A 19,498-nucleotide genomic window follows, 5' to 3' on the forward strand; every position below is an offset into this window, starting at 1 on the left:
GTGTCTCTTTTCGTCTGTGTGTATGGATTCCAGTGATAGTTGGTCATGTTTTCGCTGGCTAGTTGGTGCTCATGTATCCTGGTGGCTGGTGTCTTGCCTGTTTGTCCAATGTAATGTTTGCTATAGTCCTTGCAGGATATTTGGTATACGACATTTGTTCTGCTGGTTGTTGGCATGGGGTCCTGTAAATTCATCAGAAGCTGTTTCAATGTCTTTGTATGGCAGGGTGGCTAGAGTCTCTGGGTCTGTTGTACAGGAATCAGCAAACTGTGCTTATCGGGTAACTGTTGTTCCTGAATACGTTGTATAGGTGTTTTTCCTTGGCTTCTCGTAGTTCCTGGGTGCTGCTGTATGTTGTGCAGCAAAGATATCTCGGAGATGATGATCAGACTATTCCAGCCATAGGCGCCATGACCACACTGAAACAGCTCCTGGTGAATCTAAAGGACCCTGTACCAACAACCAGCAGAACGAACGTCATATACAAAATACCCTGCAAAAACTGCAACAAACATTACATTGGACAAACAACACTAGCCACCAGGATGCATGGCCACCAACAGGCCACCAAAAGACATGACCAACTATCACTGGAATCCATACACACAGACAAAGAGGGACACCAGTTCATCTGGAACAATATACCTATCCTGGGACAGGCTAAACAAAGACACACGCGGGATTTCCTCGAGGCCTGGCATTCAAACTGGAACTCCATTAACAAACATATCAATTTCGACCCTGTTCACCAACTTCTCAGAAACAGAACCAGATCTGATAAATAGCAGGTGGGACAGAACACCAATCCTTCATCGGCGGCTCACTGATGATGTTACTTAGCATAGTGACGAAGCATCTGAGAACAAATCTACCAACTGCATTCTTTCCAAGGTTCTGTAATATTTCTGTAATAAAGTTAGAGGTGTAGTGGACAGCGAAGAAGGTTACCTCAGATTACAACAGATCTTGACCAGATGGGCCAATGGGCCGAGAAGTGGCAGATGGAGTTTCATTCAGATAAATGCGAGGTGCTGCATTTTGGGAAAGCAAATCTTAGCAGGACTTATACACTTAACGCTAAGGTCCTAGGGAGTGTTGCTGAACAAAGGGACCTTGGAGTGCAGGTTCATAGCTCCTTGAAAGTAGATTCATAGGTAGATAGGATAGTGAAGAAGGCGTTTGGTATGCGTTCCTTTATCGGTCAGAATATTGAGTACAGGAGTTGAGAGGTCATGTTGTAGCTGTACAGGACATTGGTTAGACCACTGTTGGTTGCAATTGCTTGCAATTCTGGTCTCCTTCCTATCGGAAAGATGTTGTGAAATTTGAAAGGGTTCAGAAAAGATTTACAAGGATGTTGCCAGGGTTGGAGGATTTGAGCTATAGGGAGAGGCTGAACAGGCTGGGGCTGTTTTTCCTGGAGTGTTGGAGGCTGAGGGGTGACCGTATAGAGGTTTACAAAATTATGAGGGGCATGGATAGGGTAAATAGACAAAGCCTTTTCCCTGGGTTGGGGTAATCCAGAACTAGAGGGCATAGATTTAGGGTGAGAGAGGAAATATATTAAAAAAAACCTAAGGGGCAACTTTTTCACACAGAGGGTGGTACGTATATGAAATGGGCTGCCAGAGGAAGTGGTGGAGGCTGGTACAATTCCAACATTTAAAAGGCATTTGGATGGGTATATGAATAGGAAGGGTTTGGAGGGATATGGGCCGGGTGCTGGCAGGTGGGACTAGATTGAGTTGGGATATCTGGTCGGCATCGACGCGTTGGACCGAAGGGTCTGTTTCCATGCTGTACATCTCTGTGACTATATGACTGTATTTCTGGGTCTGTCCTTGTTAGTCTTTGAGAGATTTACTCAAGTATTTCTATGCCATTTTTATAACATGGAGAGCAGAACTAAAACTGTTCAATAAAAGTCTTAAACAACAAATAAAAACAAAGTACTCTACTGTGAATGCTGGAGGCTTGAACTAAACAAAAACAAATAACTGGAGAAAATCAATGGGTTTGGCCCAACTGTGGAGAAATAAGAGAATTAATGTTTTGAGTCCAGAGTTCTGAAGAAGGGTCACTTGGCTTGAAATGTTAACTCTATTCTCTTCACAAAGGCTGCCAGACCTGCAGAGATTCCCCAGCTGTCTTTTTTTTGTTTGTGTCAAGGCCCTGTACAAGTTCAGCATAACTTCATTTGTTGTGGACGTTAAACACCCGAGGTTAAATGTTACTTAAACAATTCAGGCATATGCATGTCTGGTTAGAGTTTTATTGCAAATCTCTCAGTATCAACTCCAGCATCACTGATTACTTGTTTCGTATATGAAGGGCTTGTACCTGAAATGTAGACTCTCCTGGTCCTCGTCTGCTGCCTAACCTGTTGTGCTCCTCCAGCATCACATTTTTTGACTCTGTTTCTAAAAATGAATATACACAGCCAATCAAGTTCTCACCAAATTACCAATATATAATATAAAACCATCACAGTTTCCCTAATTCCCTACGGCCTCTGGCCTCAGACCTTACTAAATAATAACATTGGATTCTATATTCCCAGTGATAAATGCCAGTATTTTGATGACCTGCAATCCTACTTTAATTGTTTTGTCCACATCTCGCCAAGATCATTAAAAATTGCTGTCCACAATCAGTGCTCCTCCAGGGAAGTCCACCAGGCTGCAATCTTTGTGTAGTGAATTGATCAAAACATCCATACTTATATGGAATCGCACTGTAAAAACTGCTCAAGAACTTACACTTTGTTGAATAAGGAACTATATTCATAATTATTGCTAATCACCCTCACAGGACCTCACTGTTTCACAACAGTGAAATGTCAGATTTTTCTATTCTGGAATTTTAGAAAATCATCATTTAAAAATATTTTTTACCTTTTATAATGTGCTGGTTTCTTTCTTTAAACATTGGTTTTGCTATCTGTAAACTTAAATAAAAATAAATTCGCAGTTTTTAAATTCTTGGTTTCTCTGCGGGAATATCTGAATGTGAATGGCTACATACTTTGCTTATTGATGTTAGTACTGCTGCATGTCTGGAGGTTCCTGAGAAGTGGCGCATAATTTAAACCATCAGGAAACAGGAAACCAATACCAGAAAGAGGGTAGCATTCTTTCTGCTGCTAACAAAATCTAATTGTACAGTGTACCATTAAAATGAGGTGTATTGCATTGTTAATATGTCATGGATGGAATTGGTAAATGTGCAAAATAAGGTTAATGAAACAACTGCATCGTACAGAAGTAAATTTTCAAGCACAAAACTCAACTGGAAACTCAATGCATGTAGGATTGCAAGGGAAGAAACTTTCTACCAGAGCAGATTTTAATGCATACTGCATTCTTGAATCAGCATAATTTTTGGATATTGTAGAAGTGACATGAAAGTAACTTATTTTCTTTAAAATCAATAGATGCCTTGTAGAGGTTGGAGATGTAGCATTTGTAAAACACACAACAGTTTTTGATAACACAGATGGTAAGTCTAGTTGGCTCTTCTGGCCATTTTGCGAGTTTCTAAATCCTCTATTTCAATTCCAAGTTTCCTTTCAGTTACAGTTTTACCTATTTTTAATCCCACATGGGTTCTTCATATTTCTTCTTTTCTTCATACCTCATCATCTCCAGTTCCATTCTCCTTCATATTCTTCCTGTCCATATTGCTTTTCAAAGTATCTCTTTTTTTCTTTCCTCCCACCCCCCCTTCCCTCACCACAGTTCATTTTACTACTTTCTTAACGCTTGTCAAAGAAATGTTGGACTATGTAGACCAAGAAATCTCATTATTGATCCTTTTAGTAAACTTTAAAGTTTGAAGAATATGCTGTTCACCATCTATAATCCTTCAATTAATGTCCAAAATATCTGTCAACTCCATCTTAAAATTACTGAAATGATTGTCACTTGACTCCTTTGAACTTCACCCTATGACACTTCATTGGATTATCGTAAGCAGTTTCTCAGAACATTATGTTTATTTTCCCAAATTTTATAGTCAGCTGGAAAGGAACATTGTCCAATGTTTCATCACACTTACAGTGGCCTATTGTGTAAAGGCCCTTAGGCAACCTTGTAATGATATCATAAAGTTGGAATTTATCGAGCATAAATAGCACAGTGTGGTTGAAGTCAGACCATTGTATACCATGACTTTTACATTTCATGAGGACAAGAAGAAGACAGGTGTGTCCTTACCTAGTGTTAAGGTTAGAACCTGGTATATTGGCATTTATCATGTTTGGCAGCATTGACTACTCAAGCATAATAAATACCATTGCTTTGAAATATAAGCCCGAAGATAGTTCTTGACTTTATCTTCGCATCAACCAGTCTGTCTCAAGCCCAAACATACAGTGAGGCGTGTAGCCACACAATAAAAGATAGTGGTAGCAGCAGGATTCACTGATGAGAAAATTGTGGAAACAGTGAAGATTAAGAAACAGACTTGAGATTGAAACTAACAGAATTTTTAAAAATTTTTTTTCAAGGAATCCTTAATACAGCTTTAATTCCAGTTTGCAGCCAGAAAGGTCACAGAGCTGACGAGCTGCTCGTGAAGGAAAAAAATCTCTGAATAGAAAATTCTTCCAGAAAAACCACCAAAATACTTTCAAAAAGCCTTTTACAGCCAGTAATTGGAGAAAAAAGCTTTAAAGAAGTAGTGAGAGCAGTAAACACTCACAAGCAGCTAACAGGATAAATCTGAATTGGAAGTTCCATTCAAGAAAGACCAATTACCAGATACGCTGAGCAAATTCAATCCAGTAAGGGTTAGTGACAACAAATCTTTCATTCCTCCCAAAAAAGGTAGTCATTTTTATTATTTAACAGTCAAATTAAATTTTTATTCAACCTCTAAAATATGCTGTTCGTTATTTTTAATTAAAATATAATATAGGAGAACCTTTGATAAATCAGTCACTGAATTTCTTGAATCAAAAGAGGATCTAATTCGAGAATGAGCAGTCCAAATAGCAATGTATACAAAGTTTTGAAAACTGTTCAAGAAGAATTATATGGCAAAACTTCCATTTAATGCAGAACTTTTTACAGAACATGCTGACTACATAAAGCACACTAAACCATCTGACCAGAGGACTCAGACCTCTCCTCTGACCAAACAAGTGCTGAACGAAAGCTCATAGGCTGTTTGGTGGCCAGAGATTTCAAAACAGTTGAAGGCCTAGTCACCAATTGTAATTGATGTACTATAGACAGTAATGAATGACAGGAACCTCTTGACTCTACAGAATTTCCTGAAGGACCCTCGGCCCATTTGGGCATAGACCTGTTCATGAATGAAGATCACTTTATCTCATTGTAGTTAATTACTACTCAAGATTGCTTGAGGTTAAACAAATGACATCAATGACCAATGAAATACTTGACATCTCCAACTTCCCCATGGGAGATGTTTGCCACTCATGGTATCTTGGATGTCCTCATTTCTAATGAAAACCCACAGCTTACTGGTGAAATATTCAAAGCATTTACAATGACACTTAGCTTTCAGCATGTCACAAATTTACCTAGATACTGTCAATCTACTGGAGAGACAGAATAAGCAGTACAGACAACGAAAAGTCCTGAAGTAAAATCCAGATTTGTTGACTGATCTGCATATTTACCTCTCCAACGTGCTCTCTTCATGGCACTGTCTGTTGGAACTGATGGGTGCAGATCAAAAAAACTTAACTCCCTACAATGCACAGCCACTTGCTTCTTAGAGACAATAGTAGGGCAATTCACATTACTTCCAAGAAGTACCACCAATCGGAGTAGGCAGGTGTAAATCTATAATACGTTACCCGTGTAAAAACATTGACTACAATGAAAAAGGACAACTAGTCTGGATGAAGGCCATTCATAGGAAGGGTATTGTTAGAGAGCAACTGCCTGGGCAGCATCAATCAATCATGAAGGCAGTGTCACCTCATTTCAATGTCCCAGCCTACCCTGTTTCTATCCTTACTGCAGAAACTATCTGTTTAGTGAGAACAAAGTCATGCAGTACTGGTAGTGTGCCACAAAAGTGCCTGTACTCCCATCAGATCCTTTAGTTCCATTGCTATATCATTTGTAATGTCATTTTGTTCTTGTAAAATGGTGATTCCTTCCCAAACTGCTGTCACATTTTCATAGAATTACAGAACTTTACAGCGTGTCAATTTTTAAAATAAATACCCAAGAGTCAAATTGTGTAAATTTCTCCGATCTTTACATCTTACAAATACAATCCATTTCATTCTCAAATGCTAGTGTGGAGTTTGTTTCTATTCCTGTTTGTGCCAGGGTATTGTATGCTCTAAACCTCTCCACATACTTTAATTACTGTATTCCTAGCCATTCCCAATATTTTGGGTAGTCATTGCTCTTTTTTCCTTCTTGAACCTACATCTTCTCATTTCTCTATACTGAAATTAATCTACCGACTACCTGCCCACTCCACCAATCTACTTTCTTCCTTGCAATTTGCAAGATCCCCCCCGGGCACACCTTTGCTTACATCTCTTTCCTAACCGAGGCATATTTACTGCCAAGTGCCTTAACTTTTCTAACTGATCGAATATGTGAGAAGTCCTTTCATTCCTTTTACCTATGTGATCTAACCTAGGATAGTTTCACTGCTTTAAAATATTAAAATGTCATAGATTTATAAATGTGTTTTTTTTTACTAGCAAGAAATCAGGAACCATGGGCTGTGAATCTAAAATCCACTGATTACCAGCTACTGTGTCTGAATGGTGCACGGGCAGAAGTGAATCAATGGAAGGAGTGTAATTTGGCTAAGGTTCCATCTCATGCAGTGATGGTCCACCCTTCCACGTCCATTACTGCTGTCTTTGGCTTGCTTGATAAAGGACAGGTAAGTAGTTCAGGTGCCACCTCTGTACTACTGTTGCATTTGCAAATCAAGAAAGGGATATCAATATAAACATCTTACTAAACTGACAAAGACTGAAAAAATTGACTTGAGTGCTATCTCAATATCTATAGATAATTTCCTTAAATCCTTCAGCTGCCACCTACTTGCCCACTCCTCAAACTTGTCAATATCCTTTTGGTGTTCCACACTGTCTTCTCAGCAGTTTAAATTTCTTCCCACTTTAGTGTCACCTGCAAACTTGGAAACTGACCCTTGCATACTAAGATCCAGATTATTACTGCCAATTCCTGGGGCCCACCACTACAAACTTTCCTTCGCCCGAAAAAAAATCTATTGACCATTATTCTGTTTCCTATCACTCAACCAATTTTGTCTCCATGTTGCTGCTTTCCACTTATACCATAACCTATACCTTTTCTCAAGTGTTTTATGTGGCACTGCATCAAATGCCTTCTGGATACCACATCAACAGCATTAAGCTCAGCAAGCCATTTTTTTACTTATTCAAAAATCTCCAGCAATTTAGTTAAACACTATTTCCCCTGTAGCGATCTGTGCCATCACTTCGTAATCATCTAATCTTTTTCTATATGATGACTAATTGAATTGAATTTATTATCACATGTACCAAGGCACAGTGAAAAGCTTTGTCTTGCGAGCAATACAGGCAGATCACAAAGTTAAGTAGCATAGGTAAGTAAATAATGGGTAAACAGCAGCAAAAACAAAAACATAGGTACATTGTACAGGCAAATGTTAAGGATTTGTGAGTCCATTCAGTATTCTAACAACAGTAGGGTAGAAACTGTTACAAAACCGGCTGGTGAGTGTGTTCAGGCTTCTGTATCTTCTCCCTGATGGTAGAGGTTGTAGAAAAACATTGCCAGGGTGGGATGGATCTTTGAGAATGCTGGCGGCCTTTCCTTGACAGGGGGCCTGGTAGATAGATTCTATAGATGGGAGGTTGGCCTTCGTGATTATCCAGGCAGTGTTCACCACTTTCTGTAACCATTCCCGTATCTTGCAAAAAATTCCATCTCTACCATAACTTCTGTGCTTGTTGTTGTACCAACTCTTTGTCAAATAAGTTTCTGATTTAAAAATTTTTATCTTGTTTTCATATCCCTCCCTGGTCCTTCGCCTTTGTAATCTCCTTCAGCAACATACCCTCAGATATTTGCACTCATCTAATTCCGGTCTCTTGTGCATTCCCAAAGATAGTTGCTATGCCATTGGTAGCCATAACTTCAGTTGTCCAGCCCCAATCTCTGGAATTCCAACTCCCACACCTCACTACATCTATATCACTTTCCTCCTTTAAGACACTTTGAAAGCCAGACTCAGTGTTTTTAATCATCTGATCTAGTATCTGCTTGTATGAGTCAGTGTGATACAATGTTGTAAATTCCTGTGAAGTGCTTTGATCTGTTTCAACATATTAAGAGTGCATGGACATTGTTGTTCTCTATTTGGAGCTCCCAAGAATCTACAATCCCTTTCTCTTGCTTATCAACATATTGTCATTGGAATGTACAGGGCCAACTTTCACATGTATGCAATTTAACATCAAATTTTAGTTAAACCATAATTTCCTGGAACCGAGCTTCAGGAATATTTCCATTGTTGCTTTCATATCTGCTATAAATTTCACTCAGGTCTCTGAATACTTTTAACACCTTCCCAGCCACTGTCAGCTTGAATCATTATTATTCTTTACCTTAATGCCACTTTGAACCTGGAGTTGCGTTTTACATTCTGCAGTCTATCCGCTACTAATATTAATGTCCCCTTTTGCAAATTTGGCTGCTTGTGTCCCATCTTCATCTCCTTGTTGCTGAAATTATTTTGCATGCCTTTATTTATTACAGATTAAATTAATCTAATGCTTCTATTACTGGTCACTCACTGTTCGTCAGTTCCAAATTTGTGCACATCTGAAGGTTACATATTTTGTTTCATTCTAAATTTTACTCACCCATAATTCTTATTTTGATTTATCTTGGTTCTCAGCTCCTCACATTGCATTTTAAATTGTCATCTTTCAAAATTATGAGGGACATGGATAAGATAAACAGACAAAGTCTTTTCCCTGGGTTGGGGGAGTCCAGAACTAGAGGGCATAGGTTTAGAGCGAGAGGGGAAAGATATAAAAGGGACCTATGGGGCAACGTTTTCACGCAGAGGGTGGTACGTGTATGAAATGAGCTGTCAGGGGAAGTGGTGGAGGCTGGTATAATTGCAACATTTAAGAGGCATTTGGGTGGGTATATGAATAGGAAGGGTTTGGAGGGATATGGGCCGGGTGCTGGCAGGTGGGATTAGATTGGGTTGGGATATCTGGTCAGCATGGACGGGTTGGATCGAAGGGTCTGTTTCCATGCTGTACATCTCTATGACTCACTGGTTTCTACCCTATCTCTTCCACCTCTTTCCTTCTTCTGAATATTTTTTTCCTCCATCTCCTACTTTTATGCATTTCCATCCTTTCCATTGTGTATTTGTGGGAGAGACTTAAGTTCAATGGACCCATCTCTTTAAACTTCCCATTGGACCCAATGATACTGTGACAATCTTGATCATTCCACTTAATCTCGCCGTACCTGAATCAAGTGTTAATTTCTTTATGACCTTTTGTCAGGGGCCTCAGCTTTACATTAAAACTATCATTGGTTTTCATTAAAAACTGCTAGTTTCTAATGAAAATAACAAATTCATGAAACATATTCTTAGCTATTTGCATACCAATTATCTTGTCTTCCTTTTTTGACTGCTCATTTTATTAAATATTTCAGATCTTGTGGAGTCAGGGGAGGGTGGCTGCTGGTGGAGAGACAGACAACCTGTTCCTTGATCACAGTGCCCAAACTAGTCACAAGGGATTATGTCAGAACAGCTGGGGGCATGGGGAATAGAAAATAGAAAATATTAAAGCTGCAAATCCGTAGCATGATCTTTGCTTTGTTTCAAGGAAGACTGACTGCCCTAAAGTTATGTACAAAGGTGATATTAAATAAATTTGTTAAAATAATTTAACAAATTATCTTGTTTCTCAGCTCCTCACATTGCTGAGGAGTAAATTAAACTTCATAGCGTTGGGCTTGCATTCATGGCACAGTGAAACTCTGCAAGTTATTAAACTGTAAAAGGTTTTTGCTGTTCCAAACTTTTCATTCACATCTTCTGACTGGAGATTTGTTAACTCAGGAACAGGTTTCCCACCTGCTGTTTAGGTAACATTTTATGCATGGTTCTCAGCGATCACACCTTTGATATCAGGAAGTTCGTCTCAGTCATTAACAACTTGCTGTTCAGCAACCTTACAGTTAGCAGCAAGTTGAACTGTGCCATTCATAAATGTGTTCAGGTATCCTGGACAGCAGAAACCTAATATGCATGACTCTGAGGTTGTTGCTTATGCTAAATGAAACAACTTTCTATTTAAATTACTTCTCCAAATTAGGAAAATCCAGATCAAATCATTTGGTGGCATTCCAGCGATTGGACTATGCATGAACCAAACATTCTATTGGTTTGTGAATATGCTGTCTGCTGGGGCTAGCTGTGAGAGATTCACATCACACATGGAGCAGGATCAGATCAAAATAAAAAATCTTGATATTTAATAAGTGGTATAATTTTAAAAAAAACCTGATGAGATAACAATCAGAACTGAATGCCAGATTGTTTAGCTTTATTTAACCAGTACTGTCAGGATTACCTAAATTTATAATTTATGGTTCAGCACATTAAGCTATCAGCATTCTGCATCATTGTGCTAAATAATCAGTTTTAATAGTATGAATTCCCTTGAATTTGTACATGACATAATTTCTGTTAGGCTGGCATTTACTTGTCATTGCTAAATACAATTAGAGCTGATTTTCTTTTAGAACATTTACAACTCACGCTTTGCAATATTGTAATTTTAATGTAGAGTCATACAGGATAGAAACAGGCCATTCAACCCACTATGTTGACCAACAAACACCAAACTACACTAATCTCATTTACATGCACTTGGTCCATATAGCCTGTTGTGCCCTGGCATTTTAAGTGATCATCCAGATGTTCTTTTTAATATTGCAGGAGTATCTGGCTACACCACACTCTCAGGTAGTGCATCACATATTTCTACCACCCTCTGGGTGACAAAAAAAAAGTTCCTCAGATCTCTTCTAAGCCACTGGTTTCTCACATTAAACTTTTGCCCTCTGATCTTCGACACACCTGCCAAGGGGACAGAATTCTCATGATCTACCCTGTCTAAGCCTCCCATAATTTTGTATATCTCAATCAAATTTCCCCTCAAGTCTCCTGTGCTCCAAGAAAAAAACCCAGCCTTTCCAGTCTCCTCTTATCACAGACTTTTCATCCCAGGCAACATTCTGGTTAACCTCTGCACCCTCTCCAGTGCAATCATGTCCTTCTGAAAGTATGGTGACCAGAACTCTGGCCTAACCCATGCTTTATAAAGTTGCAACAAGTTGTATTGGATACCTTATCACTGAAGAACATGCAGAATAAAATCTACTGGTCTTTATCCACATTTTTAGGTAAAGAGAGGGAGGGTTTTGTGTGATTATTTAAAAATCTATAACAATGAATATAAAAATGTAACTTCTGGTGTGAAGAGCAGGAGGGAAATGGTCACTTCAGTAAATATAAAAATATAAAAAACTGTTATTGTGGATTATTAGTGTTCTAGAACTAATTTGAACATATCTCTTTCAAGCAGTCCTCCCCTGTGAAAGCATAAAATTGAAAACTAGTCCTGGTGTTTAAAGCAAATTTCACAGACAATATGGAATACAAACTACATATCACCACGTCACGCCTACCATATCTGTTAGAATTCTGAGGAAATAATGAGCAAGTTAGACAAAGGAGAGCCAGTGGACATAATCTATTGGATTTCCAGGAGGCTTTTGACAGGATGTGGTAGGGCTTTTGCCTGAAACATCGACTTTCCTACTCCTTGGCTGCTGCCTTACCTGATGTGCTTTTCCAGCACCACACTCTTGACTCTAATCTCCAGCATCTGCAGTCCTCACTTTCACCTGGAAAGATAAGAGTTTGTAGTGTTAGGGGCAGAAGGCAGAGAGAGGAGGAATAAAGGGGTCTTTTTCAGGATGGCGGTAACGAGAGGAGTTCCACGTAAGTGAGTGTTGGGACCACAACTATTCATGTTATACATTAACGACTGAGACAAAGGAACTAAGGGAATTGTTGCTAAGTTTGCAGATGACACACAGAGAGGGACAGGTAGTGTCGAGAAAGCAGGGAGGCTGCAGAGGAATTGGACATGCTAGGCGAGTGAGCAAAGAAGTGGCAGATGGAGTACAATGTGGAAAAAGAGTGAGGTTACACACTTTGCAAGGAAGAATAAAGGCATTGGCTATTTTCTAAATGGGGAAAGTCTTTGAAAATCTAAACACAAAGGAACTTGGGAGTCCGAGTTGAGGACTGTTAAGATTAACATGCAGGTTCTTTGGCAGGTAGGAAGGCAAACGCAATGATGCCATTCTTCAAGATGGCTAGAGTACAAGAGCAGAGACATACTGCTGAGGCTGTATAAGGCTCTGGTCAGAATGCATTTGGAATATTGAGAGTAGTTTTGGGTGCTGCATTTAAGGAAAGATGTGCTCGACTTAGAGGGGGTCAAGCGGAGGTTTATAAGAATGATCTAAGGAATTAAGGGCTTGTTGTATGATGAGCAACTGAGGACTCTGAATCTGAACTCAATGGAGTTTAGAAAGATGAAAGGGATCTGATGGAACCTTACAGGCTTCTCAGTATTACAGAATACTGAGAGGCCTGGATAGAGTAGACATGGAGAATATATTTCTAGTAATAGGAGAGACTAGGACCCAAGGGCACAGTCTTTGAGTGAAGGGTTGACTCTTTAAAACTGAGATGAGGAGGAATTTCTTCAAGCAGATGCTGGCTTTTCTGTGGAACTTACTGTCACAGGGGAATTTGGAGGCCATTGAGTGCATTTAAGATAGAGATAGATGTGTTCTTGTTTAGTAAGGGTATCAAAGGTTATGTACAGAAGGCAGGAGAATGGGATTGAGAAACATATAAGCCATGATCGAATATCGGAGCAGACTTAATGGGCTGAATGTTCTAATACTGCTCATATATTTTGTGGTCTAACACAGTTAAAGTGGAAGACATTACTTTAATTAAAGCTTACTAGCACTTCCATTGCTGATTTTTTTTGTTGCCTTGGTTTACCTTTGCATCAGAATTCAAGATTGAAGTACACACATTGAACTAACCTTTCAAGGAAGTATTGCTGCACTATTAGAGGTACTAACATCCAAAATAGATGATAATTTCCACCTACATGTTTCCAAACCTTAGGTGACATTAAAGATTCAGCAGTAGTGTTCAAAGAAAAATATGGAGTCCTCTTGATGTTTGGAAAAATAGTAGTTCCTCAGATATTACCACAGTGCGAAGAAAGCACACAAATGCTATATAAATGGATGCCTTTTCTTGCAGGATTTCTTTGGGAAAAATGATAATCCTAATGGCTTCAAGATGTTTAATTCATCAGCCTATGATGGAAGTGATCTGCTGTTTAAAGATTCTACTGTTAGAATCATTTCAGTTGGGGAGAAAACTACTTACCAAGATTGGCTTGGAAAAACCTACCTGGACGCAATCAAGAAGATTGAATGTTCTGGTGCAGGTGAGTTATACCCCTATCTACTTGTATGAATATCATGCCTTAAAAAGGAGCATTCCATTTTTGATGCTTTATCTCAAAGCTTATTGTTTTTATCAGTATGTTTTCTGCCTATCTCACCTGAATTCATATTGGATTACATTCCCCAAAGCATTGTGATATTTCATGCTGGTGGTGCTTCCACAAGTCTTGTATACCATCAAATTCATGGGACATTGACACCAGTACTGGGAAAAAGGGACCTGTTCCGATGGGATGGTCTTCATCTGAACTGTGCTGGGACCAGAGTCCTAGCAAATCGCATAATTAGGGCTGTAGGCAGAGCTTTAAACAAAATGGGGTGGTGGTGGCGGCAATGGAGCGTGGGAGAGATAAGAGGGCTCAGTTATAGGGGGAACTTAGAAAACCCCAGGAGCTAAGAGTGTATAACTCAGGAGAGGTTATTAAAGTCTCCAACACAGACACAAATAGGACAGAGTGTTTAGAAAGGGTTAGCAATCAAACTTCAAGCACACCGAGCAAATGATTGACAATGAGTAGAGGGATGGTTATTACAGGACTAAAGCTGTTCTATCTGAATACACACAGTGTAAGGAGTAAGGTAAAGGAGCTTGTGGTGCAGATTGAAATTGGCAGGTATGACGTGGTGCACATCACGGAGACATGGCGACGGGGGAGCAGGGTTGGAAGCTGAATATTCAAGGATATACATCCTATCGAAAAAATAGGTAGGTGGGCAGATGGAGCGAGATTTCCTTATTAGTAAGAAATGAAATGAAATAAATACTAAGAAACAAAGTAGGGTCAGATGGTGTAGAATGTGTGGATAGAATTGAGGAACCGCAAAAGGTTAAAAAACCATAGTTGGAGTTATGTAGAGGCCTCCAAATAGTAGTCAGGAGCTGGGGCACAAGATACACCAGAAGATAGAAAAGATGTATAGGAAAGGCAAAGTTATAGTGATCTTGGGGGATTTCAATATGCAGGTGGATTAAGAGTGAAGTTGGTAGTGGATTGCAAGAAAAGGAATTTGTCTACGAGATGGCTTTTTGGAGTAGCTTGTGGTGGAGCCCACTAGGGAACAGGCAATACTGGATTTAATGTTATGCAATGAGGCAGATTTGATAAGGGAGCTTAAGGTGAAGGAATCCTTAGGAGGCAGTGATCATAATATGGTTGAATTTACTTTGCAATTTGAGAGAGAGAAGATTGAATCAGAGGAAATGGTATTACAGCTAAATAAAGGCAACTACAGAGGCATGAGAGAGGAGCCTAGCAGCAAAGACAGTGGAACAGCAATGGCAGGAGTTTCTGGGAGTAATTCTGGAGACACAGCAGAGATTCATCCCGAAGAAAAAGAAGCATGGTACAGGAACGATGACGTAACCGTGGCTAACTAGGGAAGTCAGGGATAGCATAAAAGCAAAAGAGTAGGCATATAATGTGGCAGTGGGAAACCAGAGGATTGCGAAGCTTACAAAGGCCAACAGAGGGCAGTAAAAAAGAAATAAGGAAAAGAAGATTAAATGTGAGGGTAAAGCTAGCCAGTAATATAAAGGAAGGCTGGAAGTGTTTCTTCAGATATACAAAGGACAAAAGAGAGCCAAAAGTGGACATTGCACTGCTGGAAAATGACACTAGAGTGATAGTAGTAGGGTACAAGGAAATGGCTAAGGAACTGAACAATTACTTTGTATCAGTCTTCACGGTGGAAGACATGAGTAACATCCCAAAACTTCAGAGCTGAATATGGTGGGCATCACCAAGGAGAAGATGCTAAAAAAACTGAATGGCCTGAAGGGGGATAAACCACTGGATCAGATGGACTACATCCCAGAGTTCCAAGGAAGATAACTGAAGATATAGCAGAGGCATTAATGGTGATCTTTCAGGAATCGCTAGAATCTGGGAGGGTCCCAGAGGACTGGGAAATTGCTAACATGATACCCCTGTTTAAAAGGGTTGGTGACAATTCGCCACGGCACATTTGCCACCGCCGGTTCGCCACCAGCGTTTTTCCACTGGGACCGTTTGACCTCTGGAGACTGTTCGCCACCGGAAATATATATATGTACTGATTGTTTTCCCTCCTGCCTGTTCTTTCATACTTCAGTCCCCTTTATTTATACAACAACATAGTACATATTGATTAAAAAGGGGTGAAATAAGTATCATTTTATTGGTTTATACTTAAAAATGAGTTACAAACACTTGCGGTGGCAAAGCGTCTTCAGCGGCCAATGGGCAGTGGCGAAACGTCCTTGGCGGCCAATGGGCAGTGGTGAAGTGTCCTCGGTGGCCAATGGCAGTGGCGAAGCGTCCTCAGCGGCCATTGGGCTGTGGCGAAGCGTCCTCGGCGGTGACAGGGCAGTGGCTAATCGGCAGCAGCGAATGGTCCCATTCCGGTTTAAAAAGGCAGTAAGGCAAAAGACAGGAAAATTACAGGCCGAATAGCCTAACCTCATGGGTATGATACTGAAATTCATTGTGAAGGATGGGATTTCTGAATACTTATATCTGACAAATTTGCTAGAATTCTTTGAGGAAGTAATGAGCAGGTTAGACCAAAGAGAGCCAATGGATGTTGTTATGGACCAGGCTGGACCCCTCAAAACATTTCAAGGTAGCCCAGACCTTAACTTTGCTAGTTGTTCTAAGCAGGTATAAAGTGGATATTCCAGAAGAAATGTCACTGATCAAATCACTTAGTTTTAAACGAAACAGAAATTATTTACAAGATTACTGAATGAAACACAAACAACAGAAAACCAAAAACCGAATAATTTAATCTATCTGGAAAACCAACAGATCATCCCAACTTAACGATGCGGTTCCAAATACTTGCAACAATTCCCATAAACACCCCATGGCTCCAAAGGTAAAATCAAACCCAGGGTCTTACAAGATAGAAGTCAGAGAGAGTATACCAGCCTGAACCTGCTTCTCTGTGGGTCCACCACTGCTAAAAATGAAACCAAACCAGAGAAAAGCTGAGCTGGGAGAACTGGTCACTCTCCTTTCATTGTAAAAGTGTTTTTTAAAATTTGTTTGCCTTCTGCCCGTGGCATTTTCTGTTTGCTATTATCAAATTGGCCCGAAAATCCCTCAACCCCAGACTTTTCAGAATCTGTGTCATTTACAATCTCTCTGAAAAAAGTACCAAGGACAACATAACCGTATTATCGGAGCAGCTTTGCCACAATGTTATCGACCTCAACTTCAAGAAGGTCTTTGACAAGGTGCCGCACAAGAGACTACTTTGGAAGAGAATGGCCCTGGTGTTAGAGGCAAGTGACTCACATGGATAGAAGCCTGGCTGTTTAGCAGAAAACAGAGAGTGGGGATAAAAGGGTCTTGCTCAGGGTGGAAGCCAGTGACAACTGGTGTTCCACAAGGCATAGTGTTGGGACCACAACTTTTCACTTTATATATTAATGATGAAGGAACTAGGGGCATTCTGGCTAAATTTGCAGACGATACAAAAATAAGTAAAGAGTCAGGTAGCATTGAGGAGGTGGGGAGGCTGCAGAAGGATTTGGACAAGTTAGGAGAGTGGGCAAAGAAGTGGTAGATGGAATACAATGTGGGAAAGTGTGAGGCAGGAAGAATAGTGGCATGGACTATTTCCTAAATGGGGAAAAAATGCAAAGTACGAAGTACAAAGAAACTTGGGAATTCTAGTTCAGGATTCTCCCAAGGTAGACTTGTAAGTTGAATCAGTAGTTAGGAAGGCAAATGCAGTGATGGCATTTATTTTGAGAGGATTTGAATATAAAAACAGGGAAGTACTCTCCAAGGCGCTGGTCAGACCACATTTGAAGTATTGTGTGCAGTTTTGGGCCCCATATTTCAGGAAGGATGTACTGGCCCTGGGGCATGTTCAGAGGAGGTTCTTGAAAATGATCTTAGGAATGAAAAGCTTAATATACAATGTTTGAGGATTCTGGGTCTACTCTCAACGGAGTTTAGAAAGATGGGGGTGGGGGGGTGATCTAATTGAAGCTTACAGACTACTGAATGGCCTGGACAGAGTGGATGTTGGAGAAAATGTTTCCATTGGTCAGAGAGACTAGGACCCATTTCACTGGCGTCCCATCCACAACCTTTCAGCATTTCTTCCTCTTCACCACTGATGTACAGTAGCAGGATGATGTACTATTTACAAGATGTAACACACTGAGCCCTCTCCAATAGCACCTTCCAAACTCACCTCTTCCATCACCTAGCAGGAAAGGTCAGCATTGTAACATCATCACCTGCAAACTCCCCTCCAAGTTGCACAGCATCCTGTTTGAAAACTATAATACTGTATCTTCGTTGTCACTTAGTCAAAATCCCAAAACTCCCCTCCTAACTGACAGTGTGCCTGACCCCAAGGACTGAGCAGTTCAAGGCAACAGTTAACCACTACCTTCCCCAGGGCAATTACAGACAGCAGTGAATGCTGGCCTAGCCAGAAAAGCCATTATGCCATGATCAAGTATCAAAATACTGAGGGGTTTAAACCTATTAGTCTGTAATTTCAGTTTCACAGCTGCTACGCTGCTCCTCCTTTTATGACATTATAATTAAATGTGGTTTTGAAAATTTAGATTTTGTTTAAAAATTTGACTTTTGTTCTACTAGAGATTTTCCCCTAATTACCCATCTTTCTTCCAGCGATAACAAGGTCATCGTTGTGTCTGCTCATTTTAATGCTGCACAGTTTCTTCTTATAATCACCTCCATGATCTGCCACAAGACTCATTTCAAATCGGAAATGTGCAGGCAATTCATCCTTGTTGAACCGAACTACTCGAGGAGAGGAATTGAAACAATAAAAACAAAAACACACTGCATCAGATAAAATGAAGCCCAAGATTGAAAATGCTACCCAGCTGCAACAATTCAGACATGAAAAACAATAAATGATGATTCATTTTCCTAAGCTCAGAAATGTCATAACAGTTCAAGAGAGATGTCACACAATACCTGATTTAAGGATTGTAATTTGTAGATTTAAACATGTTACATGTGGAACTGGTAGAAAAATTATTTGGGGTTGATCATGACTGTTTAAAGAGAAGGTCACTGTATGTAGTAATTTATTAGTTGCATTCAGCAGCACAGCTTCTGTAAAAGCAGATGCTACATCATTGTGTGTACATGCCATATTATTTACTGGTATAAATAATGGTTTACAAATATTTCGTTTATACTGTTTACATTTCATGGGACAACTTATACAACAAAGTGATTTTTGCAGAATGCTTTACAATGTAGGTACGCCTTATATAGAATTTTCAGTGGAATCTCTTTGAAGCAGTTGTGATTAGGCAAATATGTCAGAGCATAAAAAAATTGTCTGTTACTTATCTTGTGCATACCATCTCTAAAGGCAATAGCCATATCAGTGAGCATATGTGTAATTGCTTCCTTCACAAATGTATAACACCTCTTTCAAGTAGAATTGTTCTCCCCGGCAGTTGTAGTTGTTTTGGTAAGGTTAGCTTCTATTCATTGACATTTATTCTTTAAACACAAAATTCCTGAAAAAACTGTTTTAGCCACAGAAACTTTGGTAAACACTGTCCATTATATTTGGAGAGGAGAAATTTGTAGGTGAGGTGGAGAGTAGTAATGGAGTGGAAACAGCCAGGACCTGGGTTACAGAGGAGATAGGCATGAGATGTGGAAGTTTAGAAAATAAAGAGAAATAAATTTAGAAATTAATGAAGAAAGGGAAAAGAAACAGGATTCACTGAAGTTTAACATAAATGCAATGGGCTGGCTAGGTTCCTATGGTAATGTAATATCATGGAGCACAATATAGAGCAGTCTTAAAGCTCTATGTTTTCCAAAGGAATTGAAAATTCATCTTTGATGAACAAGTTTTGTAATTCACTTGTGAAAAGTAAT

The 19,498-nt window shown here is 39.7% G+C and overlaps 1 protein-coding gene across 1 annotated transcript in view; it reads left to right on the forward strand.

Annotated features, from left to right (window-relative positions):
• meltf (melanotransferrin) overlaps positions 1–18,786 on the forward strand; it is an 80,174-nt gene extending 61,388 nt beyond the window's left edge. Inside the window, exons 13-16 of the mRNA XM_043702473.1 lie at positions 3,434–3,498; positions 6,698–6,885; positions 13,414–13,603; positions 18,260–18,786. Coding sequence (XP_043558408.1) covers positions 3,434–3,498; positions 6,698–6,885; positions 13,414–13,603; positions 18,260–18,318 — 502 coding nt within the window. The 3' untranslated portion in view covers positions 18,319–18,786. The remainder of the gene's footprint in view (positions 1–3,433; positions 3,499–6,697; positions 6,886–13,413; positions 13,604–18,259) is intronic.
• The last annotated feature ends 712 nt before the right edge of the window (positions 18,787–19,498 follow it).

Source organism: Chiloscyllium plagiosum, chromosome 13 (assembly GCF_004010195.1).
Source record: "Chiloscyllium plagiosum isolate BGI_BamShark_2017 chromosome 13, ASM401019v2, whole genome shotgun sequence".
NCBI lineage: Eukaryota > Metazoa > Chordata > Chondrichthyes > Orectolobiformes > Hemiscylliidae > Chiloscyllium > Chiloscyllium plagiosum.